The following is a 20500-nucleotide window of genomic DNA, read 5'->3' on the forward strand; positions in this document are numbered from 1 at the left end:
ACGTTAAAGTGAGCGGTGTGTGTTTGTGCGGGGTTGGAACAGAGAGCCGTGGTGGCAGATCGGGTTCCCAAAAGGATTTCGAAGGAGGAGGAATTTTGTCCCTCTGGCGCTGCCATAGTGGGCAGGGAGCCGTGTGCGTGTGACGTAGACGGCCGGCGCGCGGCTGCGACGTGGTGACGCTCTCGGCGTAACCAGGGGCAGCGGAGAGGGGAAAATGGCGAACGCGGGGCTGAAGGGAAGGAGTGCAGCCCGCCGCCCCGCTCCCCTCGCCTGCTTTTAGATATCACCGCTCCTTGCTTCCCCCCCCCTTCAAATTGAACTTCTCCGTGCGGTCCATGCCCTGACTATTCGGCAACAGCAGCAGCACACTGGCTCGGGGGGGGTGTTTACGAGGGAAACCTCAGCTGCTGCCTCCTCCTTCCTCGAATATCATTCACTGTCTGTCAGAGTGACGGTTATTAACATGTCCCCTCATGGAAGGACAGTGAGTTACTGCTGATGACTGGACAGTCTGTGCTGGCCGCTTTCAGACAGAACTCAGGGGTAAGTAAGTCACATCACTTTCCCTCTCCTTGACAATCTTTGACATGACTGCTGTAGTTAATCCCTGGGGGTTACTGGCCGTCAACAGTACAGGGTCACATTCAAAAGTACGATGGGCTGAGTATTTAAGACTCAGGTGATGAGAGATATCTTTATTTGTGGATGTTTGGCATTGTCTACCTGGGAGGAGAAAGTGAGGTCTGCAGATGTTGGAGATCAGAGCTGGAAATGTGTTGCTGGAAAAGCGCAGCAGGTCAGGCAGCATCCAAGGAACAGGAGAATCGACGTTTCGGGCATAAGCCCTTCTTCAGGAATGAGGAAAGTGTGTCCAGCAGGCTAAAATAAAAGGTAGGGAGGTGAGGGTGATAGGCCGGAGTAGGGGTGAGGGCGGAGAGGTCAGGAAGAAGATTGCAGGTTAGGAAGGCGATGCTGAGTTTGAGGGATTTGACTGAGAAAAGGTGGGGGGAGGGGAAATGAGGAAACTGGAGAAATCTGAGTTCAGACCTGTCTACCTGGGGGGCTGTGATTGCACAGTTGGCAGTCAATAGATTTTTGTGCATTAAGGAATAGTGTGGCAATGTGTTTAGTCCTGACCTGAAACATTGACGCTCCTGTTCCTCTGTTGCTGCTGTGCTTTTTTGAGCTCCACACTTTATCAATTCTGACTTTTCAGCATTTTGCGGTCCTCACTGTCTCCAATGTGTTTTGTTAGAAAAGCATACAATCTCTTATTGAGTGGTTGTGTAGGTGCATTGGGGCAAATACACTATTCCTATTATTCTGTCACTTCTGTTTTGCTTTGACATTGGGAGGTGCTGCCAAGGACTACAGAATAAATTTCTCAACGCTAGCTTGAAAACTTTAGTCTCAACTTTTGTAATCTATCCATTTTTGCCTTCTCATTCTTTTCCTCCTCTTTTCCATGCTTCCCTTTTTAGTCTTTGATTTGCTGTCATTTTCCAAATCTGCCTGTCTCTCCCTCAACACTATGATTGAACTGGTCCAGTTAACTTGCTGCCTTGTCACAGTCACAGCTCAGAGCAGCCCTTAATGAAAACCATGTATGATATATCTGTGGATGTAGTGCATAATTTTCTTAACTTCATGAATGCTCTGTGACCTTTGACACATCTTCAAGTTTGTCAGCCGGTGATAGTCACATTCCATGAAAGAATTATTTTTAAAAACTGAAAGAATTCCAACTGCATACACTTTGATTTACTATTGACGAATAAGGTATAATTGGAAAATCTCTATCTCTTTATTCTCCTGTCTCCAGAAACTAACCTTAGTTCTCTTCCTATTCTTCATCTACATGGCCTCCGTCAATTCAAAGACATGGACTCAGTTTCCATGTATGTGTTGATGAAACACCCAGTTCTATAATGCCCCAGTTTTCTAAGCCTCCTCCACTGCCTTTTCTTGTTAGCCTTATTGCCCAACATTCAGGCTTGGATGAGCTAGCTTTTTTTTCTAATTTGGAAGTCCAAAGCCACTGCCTTTGGTCTCCCACTATACGCCATGTCACTCATTACTGTTTCTATTTTCCTTCCCAGTCTCTCGTGGGCTGAACCAAAATACTTATGATCAAAGTTTGTGCGAAGATTTGTAGCTCGGGTGCTCGTTGTTGTGGTTCTGTTCGCCGAGCTGGAAGTTTTTGTTGCAAACGTTTCGTCCCCTGGCTAGGCGACATCATCAGTGCTTGGGAGCCTCCTGCGAAGCGCTTCTTTGATGTTTCCTCCGGTGTTTATAGTGGTCTGTCCCTGCCGCTTCCGGTTGTCAGTTTCAGCTGTCCGCTGTAGTGGTTGGTATATTGGGTCCAGGTCGATGTGTTTGTTGATGGAGTTTGTGGATGAATGCCATGCCTCTAGGAATTCCCTGGCTGTTCTCTGTCTGGCTTGCCCTATGATAGTAGTGTTGTCCCAGTCAAATTCACACGTCGTTATGAGTCCTAGGGGTCGCAGTAGTCTGGCTGTCAGTTCCGGGATGCTCCTGATGTATGGTAGTGTGGCTAGTCCTTTTGGTTGTGGTATGTCCTTGTTCCGTGGTCTTTCTCTTAGGCATCTGTTGATGAAGTTGCGCGGGTATCCGTTTTTGGCAAATATCTTGTATAGGTGTTCCTCTTCTTCTTTTTGCAGTTCTGGTGTACTGCAGTGTGTTGTGGCCCTTTTGAATAGTGTCCTGATGCAGCTTCGTTTGTGTGTGATACCCAACATGAGCAAGACGAATGTAGTGTACAAAATACTATGCAAGGACTGCACTAAACACTATATAGGACAAACAGGAAGACAGCTAACAATCCGCATACATGAACATCAACTAGCCTCGAAACGACACGACCAGCTATCCTTAGTAGCCACACACGCAGACAACAAGCAACATGAATTCGACTGGGACAACACTACTATCATAGGGCAAGCCAGACAGAGAACAGCCAGGGAATTCCTAGAGGCATGGCATTCATCCACAAACTCCATCAACAAACACATCGACCTGGACCCAATATACCAACCACTACAGCGGACAGCTGAAACTGACAACCGGAAGCAGCACGGACAGACCACTATAAACACCGGAGGAAACATCAAAGAATCGCTTCGCAGGAGGCTCCCAAGCACTGATGATGTCGCCTAGCCAGGGGATGAAACGTTTGCAACAAAAACTTCCAGCTCGGCGAACAGAACCACAACAAAATACTTATGAACTTGGTTTCATTTTGACTCCAAATGCAGCTTTTGCTGCTATTCCTCCTCGATCGTAAAGACTTCTTAATTTCACTTCTGTAATACTCATCTCCCCCTCCCCTATTTGGTACTGAAACAAATCTTCTCCAAACTCGCTGGTACTGAAACTCTCAATCATAGTTTTGTTGCTTCCAGAGTCCAGTGCCTCTCCCAAGTGTAAATATGACAGGCCAAGAACCCAAAACCCTCAGTCAGCTTTGTCACTGATTTCCTAGTTACTTTCCTTAAAATTTGCTTTTAATAAAGAGCAAAACTTAAAAGAAAATAATCCCTCGTTTTATCTTTTTGTTTCTTCCTCAATTTGTTCCTGTCTGTCTTCTGCTCCCACTAACTGTGTTGGAAATTAGAATCTCTGTTTTGCACTCATTGTTTCTATCTCTCAAAACAGATGAAGTTATAGCTGACTTCAACATTTAACTTCTGTTTTAATAATGCTAAAGTGAAGTTTAGAAAAAAGATATTTGTTTCCTTTCTTCTATCAGACATACCTTTTTTTAAGTTAATTGAATTCAAGACAAAACTTGTAATCAGTGTTGAGTTCCATGCTCTCTCTCTCACAAAACTTCTTTCATTCAGTGAAAAATTAGTCCAGGTGAATTTTAGCTTGCGAGAACTTTGTAATGTGTCCTATAGTTCAAACAATTTTGTGGGACATAAAACTGAAGAAAACAACCTATTTTACATTGATTTCTAGCATTTTTTGTTTTCACAGTGGGCCAGGCAGCATCAGTGGAGAGAGAGCAAACTAATGTTTTGAGAGTTTGCTGCTCGCTCTCTCGCTCTCTCTCCATGGATACTGCCTCACTTGCTGTGATCTCCAGCATTTTTTTGTTTTCAGTACAGATTCCAGCATCTGCAGTAATTTGCCCCTACCCTATTTTATATGTCTGACTGGCATTTTTGACATCCTGAAATACTGCACAGTTCAAATTCCACTTGCAGATTTGCAGTGCTGTGCAAATAAACTCACAGCCTTGAAATTGACACAAGGTGGTGGAGGTCTCTAAGGGAAGATGTTTAATTGAAGCATTGACTTGCACAAATATTTTTAAAATTTTTAACCTTTAATTTGGATATGCAATTTTCCATTAGAAATTTGGATATGGTAATTTATAAATTGAGAAAATGTCCCAAAAGCATGACAATTGAAATTCAGATCATCCACATAAGTGTTTGTAAATAAAGGATTTTTAACATAGATAGTGGTTCTTATATGATGTACTCAGTAGGTGTATTAGTGAAGAGAATGCAGCTTTGGTGTTTCTAAATAATAAGGTAGTATCCCTGAAGGCTGATGCCTAAACTTTGAATAGGAACAGATCAGAAGTACTGCAGACAAAGCAATAGCTTACATCAAGTCCAAGGTCATATCTTTTCACAACCAAGGTTGAGCTGTTAACCTTCTCTAGAGTACACAGCAGATCTCTAATTTTTCAGAGGACTTTAATGTGCCTGCTCCAGAATAAACAGCTTCTTATCAAACTCAAATGTTTATCTTTACATTCAATAGGTGTTAAAGTTTTATAATCCAGATAAGCAGCTGACAAACCAGTGAATATGTACAGTACACTTCTGTATGCTACAGAGAGAAATTTGAATCAAGGTTTGGAGATGTGTTCTTGTGAAATATCATTATGACAGCTTACTGGAAAATGTGGGCAATTGTATGGATCTGTCCTTTTATGTGTGTTGTGAAGGTTTGATGCAGTGCTTGTTTGTCTCAGGGAAGATGTATTCTCACTATGCATCTCTGGGTCTCAATTCTAGAACTCCCTTCCCACCTGCACTGTGGTGTACCTACACCACAAAAAAACTACAGCAATTCACAAAGATGGCTCAGCACAAACTTCTCAAGGGCATTTAGGGTTGGGCACTAGTCAGTGACATCCAAATACCATGAATGAAAAGAGCAGGAATAATGACTTTTTGAAAAATTAGCATGTGCTGAATTACAATAAAGAATGCACAGGACTGGTGAAAGATGATATTACATTAAAAGGCGAGTTGTGCTTTCAATGGAAAAGTCACTTTTATTGTGCAGTGTTGATTGGAGATAAATATCACAGCAGGTTGGATATAAGAATATTACATTTGTAATGTAAACTTAATTTAAATGCGATTAAAGTTTATAATTGAACTTTCATAGAATCTTGGAATTCCACTGTTTAGAAGAAGGCTATTTGACCATAATGAGTACATTGGTTTTCTGTAAACGTAAACTGCTATGTAACTGTGAATTCCCTTTTCCTTGCATTTTCTTCATTTACAGCATTGTTTCTCTTTTTTGAATATTTGCCTGTTTTCATTTAAAATGTCTGTCATTGGTTTTTTGAATTCACCCAGACTAGACTGTTACAGTGGTCATGCTTTACAAAAATCTTTCCAAGCCTTACGTCATCTCATCCTGTCAGCATTTCTTTTGTTCCTTATTTCTTCTAGTAATTATACAGCTACATCTTAAATGAATCTATGTCATTGACTCCTCGAGGTGGGTATGTCTTGTATGCTATCCACTCAATCATTTAAAGATGTTTCTCCTGTTTTGATTTATTGATGTCTGTTATTATTTATGGCCCTGGTTTTGGCTTCTTCTGCAAGTAAAAACACCTGTATTTATCCCCTCAAACCCCTTTATAATTTTAAATGTCACTGTTAAGTTAGCCCTCGTTTTTCCCTTTTCTAGAGATTTGGTTCCTGGTCTGGACAGTATTTCCCGATTGTTTCTCCTCCGTTCAGGTATCATCTTTTGTAAAGCCATTACATCCTCCTTAAAACTTTGTGACCAAAACTACTCAGATATCCAAGTGTGATTCAGTTTTTGAAAATATAACAAAACTTCCCCTGCTTTTCATTTCAATTCTCCTGGAAATTAATCATTAGGAAAAAGTGAGGACTGCAGATGCTGGAGATCAGAGTTGAAGAGTGTGGTGCTGGAAAAGCACAGCCGGTCAGGGAGCATCCAAGGAGCGGGAGAGTCGATGTTTTGGGCATAACCCCTTCATCAGGAATCATTGTTTGCGAATGTGCGTGTTGACAAAGCGCATGTGCTAAAACCTTTCTTCTAACTTCTCCCTTAATTTGTTGGGCAATTTTAAATTTATGCCTTCCGATTATTAACTTGCTGACTCTGGAAATACTTTTTCATCATTCACATTTATCAAAGCTTCAACATGCTGAACATATTAATTATTCTTCTCTTGACCTCTCTTAGAAGGGAAAAGCCTCTGTTTATCACCTCTTTGCTCACAGCTAAAGGTTTGCCCATGGTGAATTGTTCTTTCACCATCCATGATCTTGGCCTTTTCCTAAAGTAAGGCAAGCAAAAGCTGGATTCACTATTCTAAGTGCACTACTTTGTCAGCATTACATTTACTTTTATTTATATAGTCAATTCAAGTGATAGGTAATTCAACTTTTTGATCAAAGGTAGGTGGCTTCTTACGTTTGGAGCCTGAAATGTTCCTTTTTGTAAGCTTCCTTTGAATTTTGGGCAATTCATTGCCAGAGCTGTTAACTTACCAGCATGATTGTTAAAACCAATTGTTTTATTTTTGTTGCTGTTCCAACATTTATTTACAGAAATTTATTCTCAACTGCAGCTATAAAGGAATCATGGGCTAAATGTGTGCAAACCCATTGACACAATGGGAACGGCGTCTTCGCTGATTGGCCCAAATGAAGTCATTGAAGACACGGATGGTGGCGGTGGGGAGGCTTGCGAGATCCCAGTGGAATTCAAACCGAAGGCCAGACTGTTGCGCAGCTCCTTTAGAAGGGGTCCACGGGTAATTGGTGCAAGCTTCAAATCAACAACTTCAGTTGACCTTGAATATGCTGCGGAATATGAGCGACTCAAGAAAGAATATGAAATCTTCCGTGTCAGTAAAAATAATGAGATTGCCTCCATGCAGAAAAAGGAAACCAAACTTGACAAGGAAAATAAAAGATTGAGAGCGGAGCTTCAGGTAAGAACTTGACCGTAAACTGTGAAAGATTGTTGGCCTGAAGTGTAAAACTGTTTCTCTCTTCACAAATGCTCCCTACCTTGCTGATGTTTTCTGATGTTTTTCTATTTTTAGCTCCTGTTTCTAGGATCTTCAGTATTTTGCTTTGACATGAAGATCCTTGATATGTTCTGTTCATGCACTCTAATGCTGTCCAATGCTGTTAAAACTGCATTATGTATTAAACCATTGTTTGCATTTCATTTATTATCATTTGCAGAACAAAAGAATGATGAGATCTTTTTAAGAAGTCAAATTGTTTGGTGTATTTTTTTTAAAGTGAAAATGTGAACTTCATCTGAGTCACATAGATGCCGCTAAGGAAACATATTACTAAACATCGCGAATAAAAGCAAAATACTGCAGATGCTTGAAATTTGAACTAAAAACTGAAAATGCTGAGAAACGCAGCAGATCTGGCAGCATCTGTGGAAACAGTTGTGATGAGGTTTGAGAAGGGACTCGAAATGTTAACTCTATTTCTCTCTACGCAGATGCTGCCAGACCTGAAAAGTTTCTCCAATGCTTTCTGTGTCTAATACTAAACTAGGTTGTATTAGGAGTGTATACATCTTGCAGAAGTGCTTGAAAGATTTTGTGACTGTAAACTCACGTTTTGAATATCAAGTCTGGGATATCCCTGATGTTCAAGAGCTTTTCTGCTCACTGAGTAAGCTTGCTGAGCACTGTGGGGCTAGGGAATGGGTGGTTATTTGTGCTCTTTACTTGCTTTAACCTGTGTGATACTGTGTTTAATAGGCTTTGCAGAAAACCTACCAGAAGATACTTCGAGAAAAAGAAAGTGCCCTTGAGGCAAAATACCAGGCAATGGAGAGAGCTGCCACATTTGAGCATGACAGGGATAAAGTGAAAAGGCAGTTCAAGGTAATTTCAGCCAACAAACACCAGCACTAGATTGAAGAAAAAAATGGTTGGTGTATCAATGCCACATCCAATCTCTTTGTTGACAAATCAAAGTAATATTGAAGTGAATTTACGTGCTTGAAAAACATGAGCAGATCTTGGGGTGTGATCTGTGATCTGCCCTAGAAGCTAGTGTGAGTGTCTTGATTTGCTGTTCATTGTTTGCATTTCTTTACTATTGAGCAAGGGCGCTGGATGGAATGGCATTATTTTCCATTAGGAACTGTAAATACCATATCTTTATATTTTTCTGTATTTTTGATTGTGGACTGAAATGAATAAAAAGGGGATTGATTTAAAGCCAAGGATTGTTGAAGGATTTCTGGGCTTTTTAAAAACAAGTTACGTGATACTCATTGTAAGTGCTGTTTATATAGCTGTTGGTTCAAGCAGTGGGGACACCTCAATTCCAGATGAACAGAAGCTTGGGGTGTGTACAAATGGAGATTTGGCCAGTAGTAATTAACTGATTGGTCTGTGGACTGGTGACCAGTTATCAATGACCAAGGCTGCCTGCTGCTAACAATGATGTGATTAGCTCCTAGATAGATGAACAGCTTGTGATATGAACACTTGGGCAGAAGCAATTGTACCTCCAGAAGGAAAAAAGCTGTGTTTCTCTCTGCAAAAAAAAAGGTGTGTCAGGCTTGAAGATAGCCAGACTATTTCTCCTCCTGGATGCCAGCTATTGCACGGTGTGGAGAGTTGTCGTGTTGAAGTTCTATTGTTCTGCATTCAAATTTTACTGTAGTAACTTGAACACAAATCAACACTAATGAGGAAGAGTTTTATTTACATTTAATCATGCAATGTAGGCTTTGTTGTCTTTACATTTATTGCCCATCCTTAGTTGCCCATAAGGAGGTGATGGTGAGCTGTTGCAATCCATTTGGTATATGTTCCCACCCTGCTGCTCGTGAGGGAGTTCCAGGATGTTGATCTAGTGACATTTAAAGGATGGCTGTATACTTCCATGCCAGGATTGTGTGTTGATCAGAGCGGAACCTATTCCTACACATTTGCCTCCCTTGTCCTTCTCAATGGTAGGGTTGTGAATTCGGAAGGTGCAATCGAAGAAGCTTTGATGTCTTTTGAAGGCAGTGTCTCTTGGATAAAATGTAAAGCTGAGCACTGTCTGATAACAGTGGATATTAAAGATCTGTTTTGAAGAGGAGTCGTGGAGGTATCCTTGGTGTCCAGGCCAAGACTTCTTCCACAATCAGTGTTGTTTGTAATACAGGGGAACCTCGATTATCTGAAAGAGTTGGGCAGGCACTATTTCGTTCGGATAATCGATTATTTGGTTAATTGATTAAATGCCTTTCCTCTGGGGCTTGGGTTTTTAAAGTCTGCTCCCTGTTCAGGAGACTGCAGTAGCACACAGCGCAAGCCCCTGCCCCCAAGACTAGCCCTGTCCAACACCCCACCCCCTCCCCCAATCCTGTCCAATGCCACCACCCCTCCCTCTGCCCCAACCCCATCCAACACCACGCCACTTACCCTCCCCCCGGGCAGCCGGACTGGACAGCAACAATAAGGCTGCTGCTGCTGCCTTTGTGGGGTGAGTCTCCGAATAGTGCACGCACACAGCCACACACACAACATTTTACTGAAACTTTTTGACAGGTTCCACTTCTTCCCTCTACAGGACAATGTTGGTCAGATTATCTGGGGAAGGGAGGTGGGTTTAGGGTACGCCCCTGTGTAGAACTCCAGGGAAAGTGTGGGGAGAGAGAGAGAGAGAGAGAGACGGGAGGTCAGTCATTTGGGGACGGTGCCTGTTTAATCGCTGTAAACAAAAGACGGGATCACTGTTGGACACACATCTTTGATGTAATGTTTCTATCGGGACCTCAAGATCTCCTTTGGATAATCTGATTTTCAGATCGGATAACTGGTATTCGGATAATCAAGGTTCCTCTGTATACAAGATGTGAGATTGTCTGGTTACTAGCATATGTGATGCAACATGTAGGAACCTACGGTGTGAAAATTGGCTCCATCCTTCCCTACATTTCGTATCGTAATGATTTCCTTTACATCTGTGCTTTTACAAAAAGGCAAAACCATGATTGAACTAATTATTCCTTTTATTAAAACTCACCATGTTAGATTATGATTTTCACCTTTAAAAAGTGGTTTTTGTCTGTGAAAGTGCTTTCTTTCATTTAGTTGAGGTAAATCAAGAAGTTATTGTATTATTTTCTGGCCTTTTTTGCGTTTAAGTATCTGCCACCTCACGATTTAAAGGAAGTTTGAAAAATGCCATGCAGCTAATTGCTAATCGAAATTATCAGTTTTTTTTATTTCAGTGTCCATGTGTATTTAATGATACTGTTTTACCTTACACATTTCTAATCCTCAATCTGCTTCATATTGTGAAATTTTAGAACATTTCTTGCAACCATAAGTTGAATTTATGATCGTATTTTTTGCATTCATTCTTTCTTGTATTTTGTTATCTTTGCTTGCAGAGAAAGATTTTTTAACTCCAGACATTTTTATAACCTTCGCTCTTGTTACTTTATTGAATGAAAGGTTTTCAAAACTCTGAGTATTAGCTTTAAATGGGGCTCTATTTTATTTCAGATTTTCAGGGAAACGAAGGAGAAGGAGATTCAAGATCTATTACGAGCCAAGCGTGAGTTAGAAACCAAATTTCAGAGACTGCAGGCTCAGGGTGTTCAACTGTTTGATCTTGCTGATTCTGACTCAGACGATAATCATACTGATGTTACAGGTAACACTTTAATGTTTAATCCTACTGTGTTTTCTCTTGCTTCACAGCGCCAATTTCCAGCTAACACTGAGAGCTTGACATACATTTCACTGTTTTCATCATTTTATAAGGTAGCAGTATCCACGGTTGTTGGATTGTATGGACAGTTTAAACTTGTATGGCTGCAAAGCTTTGTCTTTGCAGTCATCAGGACAAACTCAAGAATGACAAATTGCAAACAATCACAGCCGTTTATACTGTAGTGCAAAAGAACACTGGTTGACAAGTTGTCTTTAATTCGCCGAGGTATTGCTATGAGGGAGCGATAGGCTCCCCACACTTCCAGGTAATTTTAAAGAAGTGCAAGACCTGTACATATTCCTGTTGTTTTTCAGAGAAGGAGCCCTTGTGTCAGAATGCATGGTGCTTAGAACATAGAACATAGAAGAATACAGCGCAGTACAGGCCCTTCGGCCCTCGATGTTGCGCCGATCCAAGCCCACCTAACCTACACTAGCCCACTATCCTCCTTATGCCTATCCAATGCCCGCTTAAATGCCCATAATGAGGGAGAGTCCACCACTGCTACTGGCAGGGCATTCCATGAACTCACCCTCTGCACCCGTTCCAATGTCTCCCCATCCTTCCTATAGTATGGCGACCAAAACTGCACACAATACTCCAGATGCGGCCGCACCAGAGTCTTATACAACTGCAACATGACCTCAGGACTCCGGAACTCAATTCCTCTACCAATCTAGCAAGCATAAATGAGCCATGTTCTATGCTCAACTGATTATCTTTTAAATTAGCTAATGCATCTGTTAGCACCCTCAGTAAACCCTGCACAGAGTGGGAAGCGCACCTAACAGTTGGTTGAGTTATATAAGCTTTAGTGTGGTGATGTTTATTAATTTAGACACTTTTCTTGAAGTCTCCTTCCCTCAATTTTTGCACATTCATTTTCTTTCTTTCTCTCTCTCTCTCTCTCTTTCTCTTTCTGTTGTGACCTTCATTAAAACTCTGAGGTGTTAGCTCACATTTGGCTGTTTAGGGTAAGGGGGACATATCAAATTGAAGTTGTCACCAAACAGACTTATGGTTGTACAGGTAGTTGATGCTGGATCTTGCACCTCCCCAAGAGGAGGTGAGAAGGCTGACGTCTGCCAGTATATAAATATGCACAGACGTAAAGAAAAATAGCAGCTTTGTGCATATACACAAACTAAAACACCAGCAGTTGGCATTACATTTGATTCTGTCAAGGCTACTCAGCTTCTGACCTCTTTCCGGCCTTAGTTGAAACATGGACAAACTGGTTAAACTCCAGAGGTGAGTTAAGCATGACTACCTTTGACATCAAGGCTGTATTTGACTGAGTGTGGCATCAAGGAGGGTTAATAAAACTAGAATCAATGGAAATAAGGGGGGAAACTCTCTGCTGGCTGAATTATACCTGACAGGCAGCTGGTTTTGGTATTAGTGGTCAGTCATCTCAGCCAGGGCATCTTTGCAGGTGTTCCTCTGGGGATTGTCCTTGGCTCAACCATCATCACCTGCTTCATCAGTGACCGACCTTCCATCCATCATAAGGTCAGAAGTGGGTATGTTTCCTGGCCATTGTCCAATGTTCAGCATCATTCATGACCTTTCAGATTCTGAAGCAGTCCACTTCCCAAAGCATCTACACCTGGACGATATTCAGGTTTGGTCTGATAAATGGCAAATAACATTCATGCCAAACAAGTGTCAAGCAATGACCATCTCCAATAAAAGAGAGTCTAGCCATTGTTCCTTGACATTCAATGGCATTACCGTCAATGGATCTCTCACAATTAACATCCTGGGAAGCACCATTGACCAGAAACTGAACTAGACTAGCCATATAAATATAGGGGTGACGAGCAGGTCAGAGGCTCAGAACTCTGCAGCAAGTAATTCACCTCCTAACTCCCCAAAACCTGTCTGTCATCTCGAAGAAATGTGTTGGAATGGTGTCCGATTGCTTGAGTTGATACTGAAGGACAGAACAATATCATCTCTTTTTTTTTATTAAACTCAGTCATTTCATAGTATCTGCAGTTATGATGGCAGATTTTAAATATTAGGTGAAACATATATTAATTAATAAAATCTATTGCAGTATGCACTCTTTACTATGAAATAAACTTTAAAATGTTTGCGATGGTTAAAGAGTCTACAAGTATCAGTACTGCCTGACTTCTTTCTCTATTTTTGTTGTAATTAATTGTTTTGTAATCCACTTTGATCTTTTTGTTAGAGTTGCTTTCCATCATTTATAGCTGAATTCTCAATCATGATGTTACAAAGTTTCATAAATCCTTCTGACAAGTATTTACTTGTCTTTGTTTTAACCACTTCCATCTCCTTTATAACATTGTGATATTGGAAAATTACGTTTACGTTCTCACAGAATGTGAATTAGTGGTACTGAAGATAGGGTAAGTATTTTCTGGTACAAGAAATTTTAAAATAAAATCAATGTGACATTAGCAGAAGGTCACAATCAATTGCTAGATCAATTGATAATATTAAATTGAATTTTGCATAATGAGAATCTGTCAGAAGTCTCAAGGTATATGGGACAATTGTGGTTAAATTACAGATTAGATTCACAGTTGAATGGCAGAACAGGCTTGAGGACGAAATGGTTTGCTCCTGTTGGTGTTCCAATTTTATGTGAGGAAAGTCCAAGCAGATACTTTCTGCTTAGCCTAGGACAATCCCCTGAGGAACTCCTGCAAAGTAGGAGTGGCGAGTATTAAGAGAATTATTGCAAATATTTGTCTAAGTGTATACCAAAATGGGCTTAATGTAGGATCCTTTGTAATTCAGGTGCTAATATGCAATTACTCCATTTTGGTGCTGCATGTGTGACGTTGGATTTGTGATTCTGCATACGTCAGCAATCTAAATTTCTTTTTGGTTCTGTTGAGACCAGACTTTGTGTTTCAGTTATGTTATTAGTTGTACCTCTTTAAAGCTTGACACTGTCTTTGAACTTTTCAGCCACAGGCACTCAGTGTGAATACTGGAGTGGTGGAGTCTTGGGAAGTGAGCCATCTTTGGGCAGCATGATACAGCTTCAACAGACGTTCCGAGGTCCAGAGTTCGCACATAGTTCCATAGATGTCGAAGGACCGTTTGCCAATGTTAATCGAGGTAATCTATCAGTTGCTAATACTGAGGTAATACCATTCCTTTCACAGCTTTACATATATTAGGCTATACAGGGGGTCCCTGACTTACGAGTACTTATCCTTATGACTGCAATCCCATACAGGATTTTAACTTTTAAAGACCTGACATACAAACATTTCCTGAACTTATGACGGCTGATTTTCATTGTCCTGCATTGTGTTCCAACTTGTATACAGACTCCAGGGTGGAACCTGGGACTGCCTATAATTTGCTGCGGCCGGGCAAGACATTTAGTGACAACTTCAAAGCTTTTTAGAATCTCTGCGTGGCAACGTGTCAGGATTGTGAACAGTTCAGTGAGGGAAACTGGGCGTCCATGGCCTGAAAGAATGGGGCAAGCAACTGTGTGCCTCCTCAGGGCGAGTGATTGAAGCATCATGAAATTAACTACATTAGGACTGAGATGATTGTACAAGTTATGATGGATAATGGATTAATTCAATGTCAGCACAGGTACAGTAAGTAAAGTAAAGAGATGAGAAAGAGGAATTTGGATAAAAAGAAAGTCTGAAAGCAAAGTTGAAAACAAAATCCATTTGACATGAGAAACCTTTCCGCCAATAATTAACGTGTGAAGGATTGAACTTCACATTTGTTTTCAGTGTTAGGGGTGACTGACAACTAGCGCTTATCATGTTGTTGAGCTAACCAACAAGAGTTAACTTTTTGTGGTTTGATTAGTTTGTATCATTTGTATCTACCATGTAAGTCAAGGAACTTCATGATATTCAAAGGTGTGTCTGAACATGAGATGCTATTTTGATGAAGTTAATGATGAATTGCAACATCTCTGGAAGCATCGTTGTGTTTTCACTTTTGTCAGTTGCCAGTGCTGTTAAGTATTGAGTGAGGCCAGATGTAGGTGGAGGGCAGTGACTTAACTTGAGTTGATTGTTAAAAAGCGTAAGTTTAGAATTAATTTGGTAGAAATCCCAGATTTGTGTCAGTGGTAGTGGAAGAAAGCAGTTGTTGCTAGGAGAGGGAGTAACTTGGAGTTTTAGCATGAACCAAGTGACCCTAAGTCATGTGGGTGTGACTTATTGAAATTGCACCTCAGTCTAAAATGAAGCAAAAGTTTGAATGTGCTTTGTTCTTTACTTGTTTTAAAGCCATTAATGAAAACATTACCATAGATGAATAGTAGGATATGTGAATCATATTTTGGAGGGGGTTTATTTTGTTGCATTGACTTTTCCAGATGATTGGGATGCTGCTATGGCTAGCTTGCTGCAGACGACACCATTTCTTCCTCAGACCCTTTGGAGCAATACAGTGCGCTGTTATCTCATGAATTCTGCAGACACACAGCCTGAAGTGGACTTGCTTCTACAAGTAAGGCAAAATTTATCGAATATTAGTTTAGTACCTTCATTGTCATTTGCATCAAAGGATTGGGTAGTTATTCAGTGTCCATTTCTGGATCTGTGGCTAAGCATGAAACACTACTGAACCAGACAGAGGAAGAAGATCTTGTTTTACTGCCTGTGATCTGCTCTGAATGCAGTCATTTCAGATCCGAAATCGCAGGGGGGTGGTTATAACTGATCTTGGTACATCAAGATCACATAATCAATGTTGGGATGTACAATGCCTGGATGCTACAGGGACAAGATGTGATTCACCTGTGATGATGGTATCGAAGGTAATATCCCCTTCCTTTTGCTAGTTTCTTTAGTGGTTGTTTGAAGCATAGCACTACTGCTCCAGAAGAAATTGTCAAACTCGGCAACTGGATATAGCATCGATACTACTCTCTGTGGTGAAAGGTCTAACTTCCAGGGGTTTTCTGTTAAAATAAAATACGGTCCAGTGATGCTTCTTTTAACTGAACCTGTGAGCGATATATTTCCTGTTGGCTGAATATTCTTTCAGCATTCCAAGCTCACCTGTGAACAGTTCTCATTAAATGGGGTGCTGGAGGACTCCAGCCACGATCATGACTGTGATATGAAAAACCGCTTCAGTCAAAAGTCTACATTCCAATGGCCTGAGCGTTGTTATGGATACTCCATAACTAAGGGAAAAACAAGTTCTATACTCTTGAGTTATGCAGCTTTCTCACATAGTCATGTGTCATTTACGTGCATTTAGGTAAATAACATAACCTGCGTATTTGGAGGTTCAAAATGCCACTTGCCTAATGTAATCAGAGTTGCTGCCAGCAGTGTAAATTCTCTGAGATTGTAGTCTCATGCTTGGCCATCTCTCAGTCAACACCTAAAAAGATTCAAAAAACAGATTACTTCGGATGTTGGGAATCAGAAATAAAAATCGAATGGCAGAATTATCTAGCAGATTATCAGCAGAATCAGTGGAGAAACTGAGTTTATATTTCTGTTTCTCTCTCCACAGATGCTGTCAAAATTTAACTGGGTATTTCCAGCCTTTTCAGATTTTATATTTAAAAACGTAGCAGGGTTGAGCTGGGGCTCGTCTGTGCCGGTCTGCTTTCTTTCTTTTTTTTCGCCTTGTATTCTTTTTACTTTTGCTCTTTTTTTTCTTCTTTTCTCTTTTTAAGCCTGGGATTGGGTGAAGGAGGCAGTGGCAGCAATGTCAGGAGGTGCCAGACCGTGGCTCCACCCCAGCCCCGTGTCTCCTGGTGAGCGAGGAGCAAGTCCCAAGCTGCCTCACCCAGCCCAGACATGCAGGCAGAGGCGAGGCTCCAGGTCCGCAGATAGGCTCAGGCACCTGAAAGAGTGGAAGCATCAGTGAAAAGGATGGAAGGTGAACTGGCGGCAGTGTCAGGAGAAGCCTTAGAAGGGGAATGAGAGGTTCGGAACCCGCACATTCTCAGGCCCATGGATCCAGCCTGGATGCAAAGGTCACGGGAGTGACAGCAGAGGAGACCCGTGCAGGACCCAGGAGCCCATTTCAGAGATTCCAGCAAATGTTCAGTAGGAGGAGCAGCAGAGGGGGATCAAGAAGAAAAGAGAAAGATGAATTCTATTGCAGTAAAATCTTACATTGTATTAATTGTTTTAAGATGGCGCTGGAACATGGCAACATTTGGTGTACAATATACTAAAGTATTTTCACTGTATTTTTATATACATGTGACAATAAATCTAAATCGAAAATGGATAATTTATTTCACTATTGGCTGTGAAAGTCTGCTATACTGGCTGCTGAGGTTCCTTCATTACAACGATTATTGAACTTTTAAAGACGTTACATTGGTGACTGAGCTGGTGAAATATATGATGCAAATGCAGGTCTTGCTTTCTTTTCACTCTTGTATTTTGAGGAATGGAGTTGTTTAGGGAGAGGATTTTGATGGAAAATCTAGAAACCAATTTGGCTTTTCAGCAGGTTCAAACTATCAGGCTATTAACCTGTATCTTATGTAGAAATGTCTAGGACTCAGAATGCCATTGATAGTACTTACATAGCATAAGCACTCACTTGCATGCCTTTGGATTCATAAAACACGACTTTGAAAGATGATTTTGTTTCATCATCATAATAAGGGTAAATAGCTGCTGATTTTGTTCTGGGTTAGAGCTTTCCTCACTCTGAATGCTGTGGTTTTGCAAGCCCTTAAAAGAGCAGAATCAATTTTGCTGCTTTCAATCTGGTTTGAAGTTTAATTTTACTACAACATGTGTTGTCTGTTTCTTTTAGGAATATTTACCGAAGCTGCAAATGATGTGCGAGAGTCTTGGGCACTTTTTTCTTCCAGTACAATTCGCAGTGGAGTGTGCCAGTCAGTATCTAGCTGACAGAAAGCGAGAGATAGAGAAAAGCTCCTTGTGTCTTTTCCTTCTGGGTTCTGCTTTACCTCGGTAAGGAGAGTTCTACACTGTTAAATATAGAATTGAAATTGTGATTGCTTCTCTTCACACTAAAGTCTTCTTGGTGCTGTTAACTGAGGCATTAGCCCATTTATTTTAATTTTGTTGTAGCTGTTAAAGGTAATGTAGAGAAGAAAATTATATATGTGCATTCTGCATTTGTATGAGAGTACTACTGATTCTTGATTTCCAGTTATGTTTTGCCACAGCTTTATAACAATATTGTTATAAATTCTACTCTTAATTGCAATGGACCTTGTCAATCACCAAGCCTGCACTGGCAACCTGCCCTGTGGGTTGTCACAATTTGCACATAATGCTTTCTGATTTCTTTTGTTTTCAGGTCCTCTTAGAACAGAGATTTTTAATATCAAAAATTATTTCTAAACAAAAATTTGAACAAAAGTGTTAAATTTTTCACAATGTAAATATATCCATTGAATGTTTTTGGCATTATTATGCTGTTATTGACAACTTCCTTTGAAAGACCATGCCTTTCTCAAAAGAATGGACTAGGGCTTGATGTTTTTAATTTAGATCAGTGAATATGGGAACTACATTTTGTTCGTTCAGCCTGAGTATGTGCTGTATCCCAGATTTCCTGATGGGAATCATTATTGATACATTGGTTATATTGATGAATTGCTTTGCAACAGTGACTTCCAAACTTTTACCAAACGTTTGTGTGAAGGCAGCTCAATGCCTGTTATTGGGGCAATGCTAATACAGTATAGCTAACTATGTTTATATGGTCAGCTTTAATTATAAATGTGAATAGTAGAGTTTATATTTCAAAAGATGTAAAAGTAAAAACAAAATGTAAGACTTTGAAATGAGGACTGGATTGCATTTATAACTCCTAGTCAAATTATTCCCCCACCATAAAGGAAATTGCTTCACCTGAAGGATAAGGCTGGTCTTAACTCATTACACTTTATTTAAAGGTTTCGCTATGTGTGTGTGTGTCCCTGACAAGGCTGGAATTTAATGCCCATGAGAGATCATATTGAGCTGCCTTCTTGAATTCAACTGATTGGCTTACCAGCCCATCTCAGGAGCAGTTTCAAGTCAACCACATGACTGTGGGTCTGGAGTCGCTGACAATTAGATTTCCTTTCCTAGTGAACCGATAGTACTTTTTAAAAAAGGTGATTCAGTAGGTTTAAGAGCACTTTACTAAATTCCTTATTCATTTAACGAACGGAACTCTATTTTCTCTCAAGGTATAGTGCGATTTGAACTTGTGTCTCTTGATCCATCTGGGTGTTTGGATTGCCAGTCCAGTAACATAATCATTATGCTACCAGTCGTGCACCTGTGTTCAATGATGTGTCTACATGTTCTTTCACACTCAAAGTAACAGCTTTTTGCAGTACGTTTAGTGCCTATTTTTATTTTAGTAATGTCAATTTTATGATGTATTAAAGTTTGAAAATAACGTATTTCTTGCCTTATTTTCTGATTTGCCATTTCAAATGTCAAGGTCCAATGAAAATGGAAATAGCCAGTGATCAGAGTGATAAAAGCCCATTTCTGTTTTTGTTTTTGCAGCTTACATTGTTGGACGATTTGCAATTGTACTTTATTATGAGTTTTTTTTGTAAAGTGTAGCAAAAACTGTGGAAATTAAATATTAAACTTATTTTTGGAATTCTTAATTTACCCTGAGTGTAGAATAATAATTTTTAATTATTCAGTGTCCTCCACACCAAGAAAGAAAAAGACAAATCTTGGGTTTGCTTAACTAAAGTGGGGGATGTTTTTCACTCACTTTTGTGGTGTAAAGGTAGATTATAGAATTTCTTACATGGGTATTATTTGAAAACAGTTTTTTGAAGCTGTCTTGCACTCATCAGGACAGTTTGCAAGCATGTCAACTTAAAGGGGAACAACATATTTATACTATGTGAGCAGAATGTGCTGATTGGTTGGCAAGTGGACTCTGATTGGTAAAGGTGTTGCTATGGAAATGTAATAGTTGATGATGACTGACAGTTAACTGCCAAGCTTTATTCTCCTGTGATCCAGGCAGGTTGACTATGGTCAAGGCACTCTCCTGAGGAATGAACCAGATCATGGCTCTCATCTGTTTTGTCCAGTTGAAACAGGGACAGTGGATGTTTGTGATCTTTCTTTCTGCAAAGAATAGGACCAGTGCATTAACATAGCTTACAGTATTTGCAAGTCTGCCATACAGTGGATCCAACTGACAGTATCAGATAGATCGTTATTGACACACTCGGGATTGTTATTGATTGTTTATCAATAATTTGGACCCATTGTGGAGTCTCATTCAGGCTTGGACGCTGTTCAGAATTTGACCTTGGTTTTCTTACAAATTGCCCTGATGAGCCCAAGACACACAATTTTGTCAAAATGTTTATTTTCTTGACTAATATTTCTTTAATTGTTAACTGAGATCTTTTCTGGTGGAATCATATCACAAAGGCATAACTGGCTTCAAATGCTAATGTTGATAGGACTAATTCTATTTATATTTGAATTCAACCCAAAAGGAGTATTCTGAAGTAGTCGATGTACAATGTATAAATA

General features: G+C 40.3%; 1 protein-coding gene across 3 annotated transcripts in view; it reads left to right on the plus strand.

Moving 5' to 3' along the window:
• Positions 1-113: 113 nt before the first annotated feature.
• nphp3 (nephronophthisis 3) overlaps positions 114-20500 on the plus strand; it is a 64242-nt gene continuing 43855 nt past the window's right edge. The window contains exons 1-7 of one of the 3 annotated variants that reach the window (XM_043719513.1): positions 114-543; positions 6867-7252; positions 8051-8176; positions 10805-10955; positions 13965-14117; positions 15355-15488; positions 17778-17938. In XM_043719513.1, the coding sequence (XP_043575448.1) occupies positions 6932-7252; positions 8051-8176; positions 10805-10955; positions 13965-14117; positions 15355-15488; positions 17778-17938 (1046 nt within the window). In that variant the 5' untranslated portion in view covers positions 114-543; positions 6867-6931. The remainder of the gene's footprint in view (positions 544-6866; positions 7253-8050; positions 8177-10804; positions 10956-13964; positions 14118-15354; positions 15489-17777; positions 17939-20500) is intronic. The other 2 variants (XM_043719514.1, XM_043719515.1) reach the window with 2 other exon arrangements.

Source organism: Chiloscyllium plagiosum, chromosome 29 (genome assembly GCF_004010195.1).
Source record: "Chiloscyllium plagiosum isolate BGI_BamShark_2017 chromosome 29, ASM401019v2, whole genome shotgun sequence".
Taxonomy (NCBI): Eukaryota; Metazoa; Chordata; class Chondrichthyes; order Orectolobiformes; family Hemiscylliidae; genus Chiloscyllium; species Chiloscyllium plagiosum.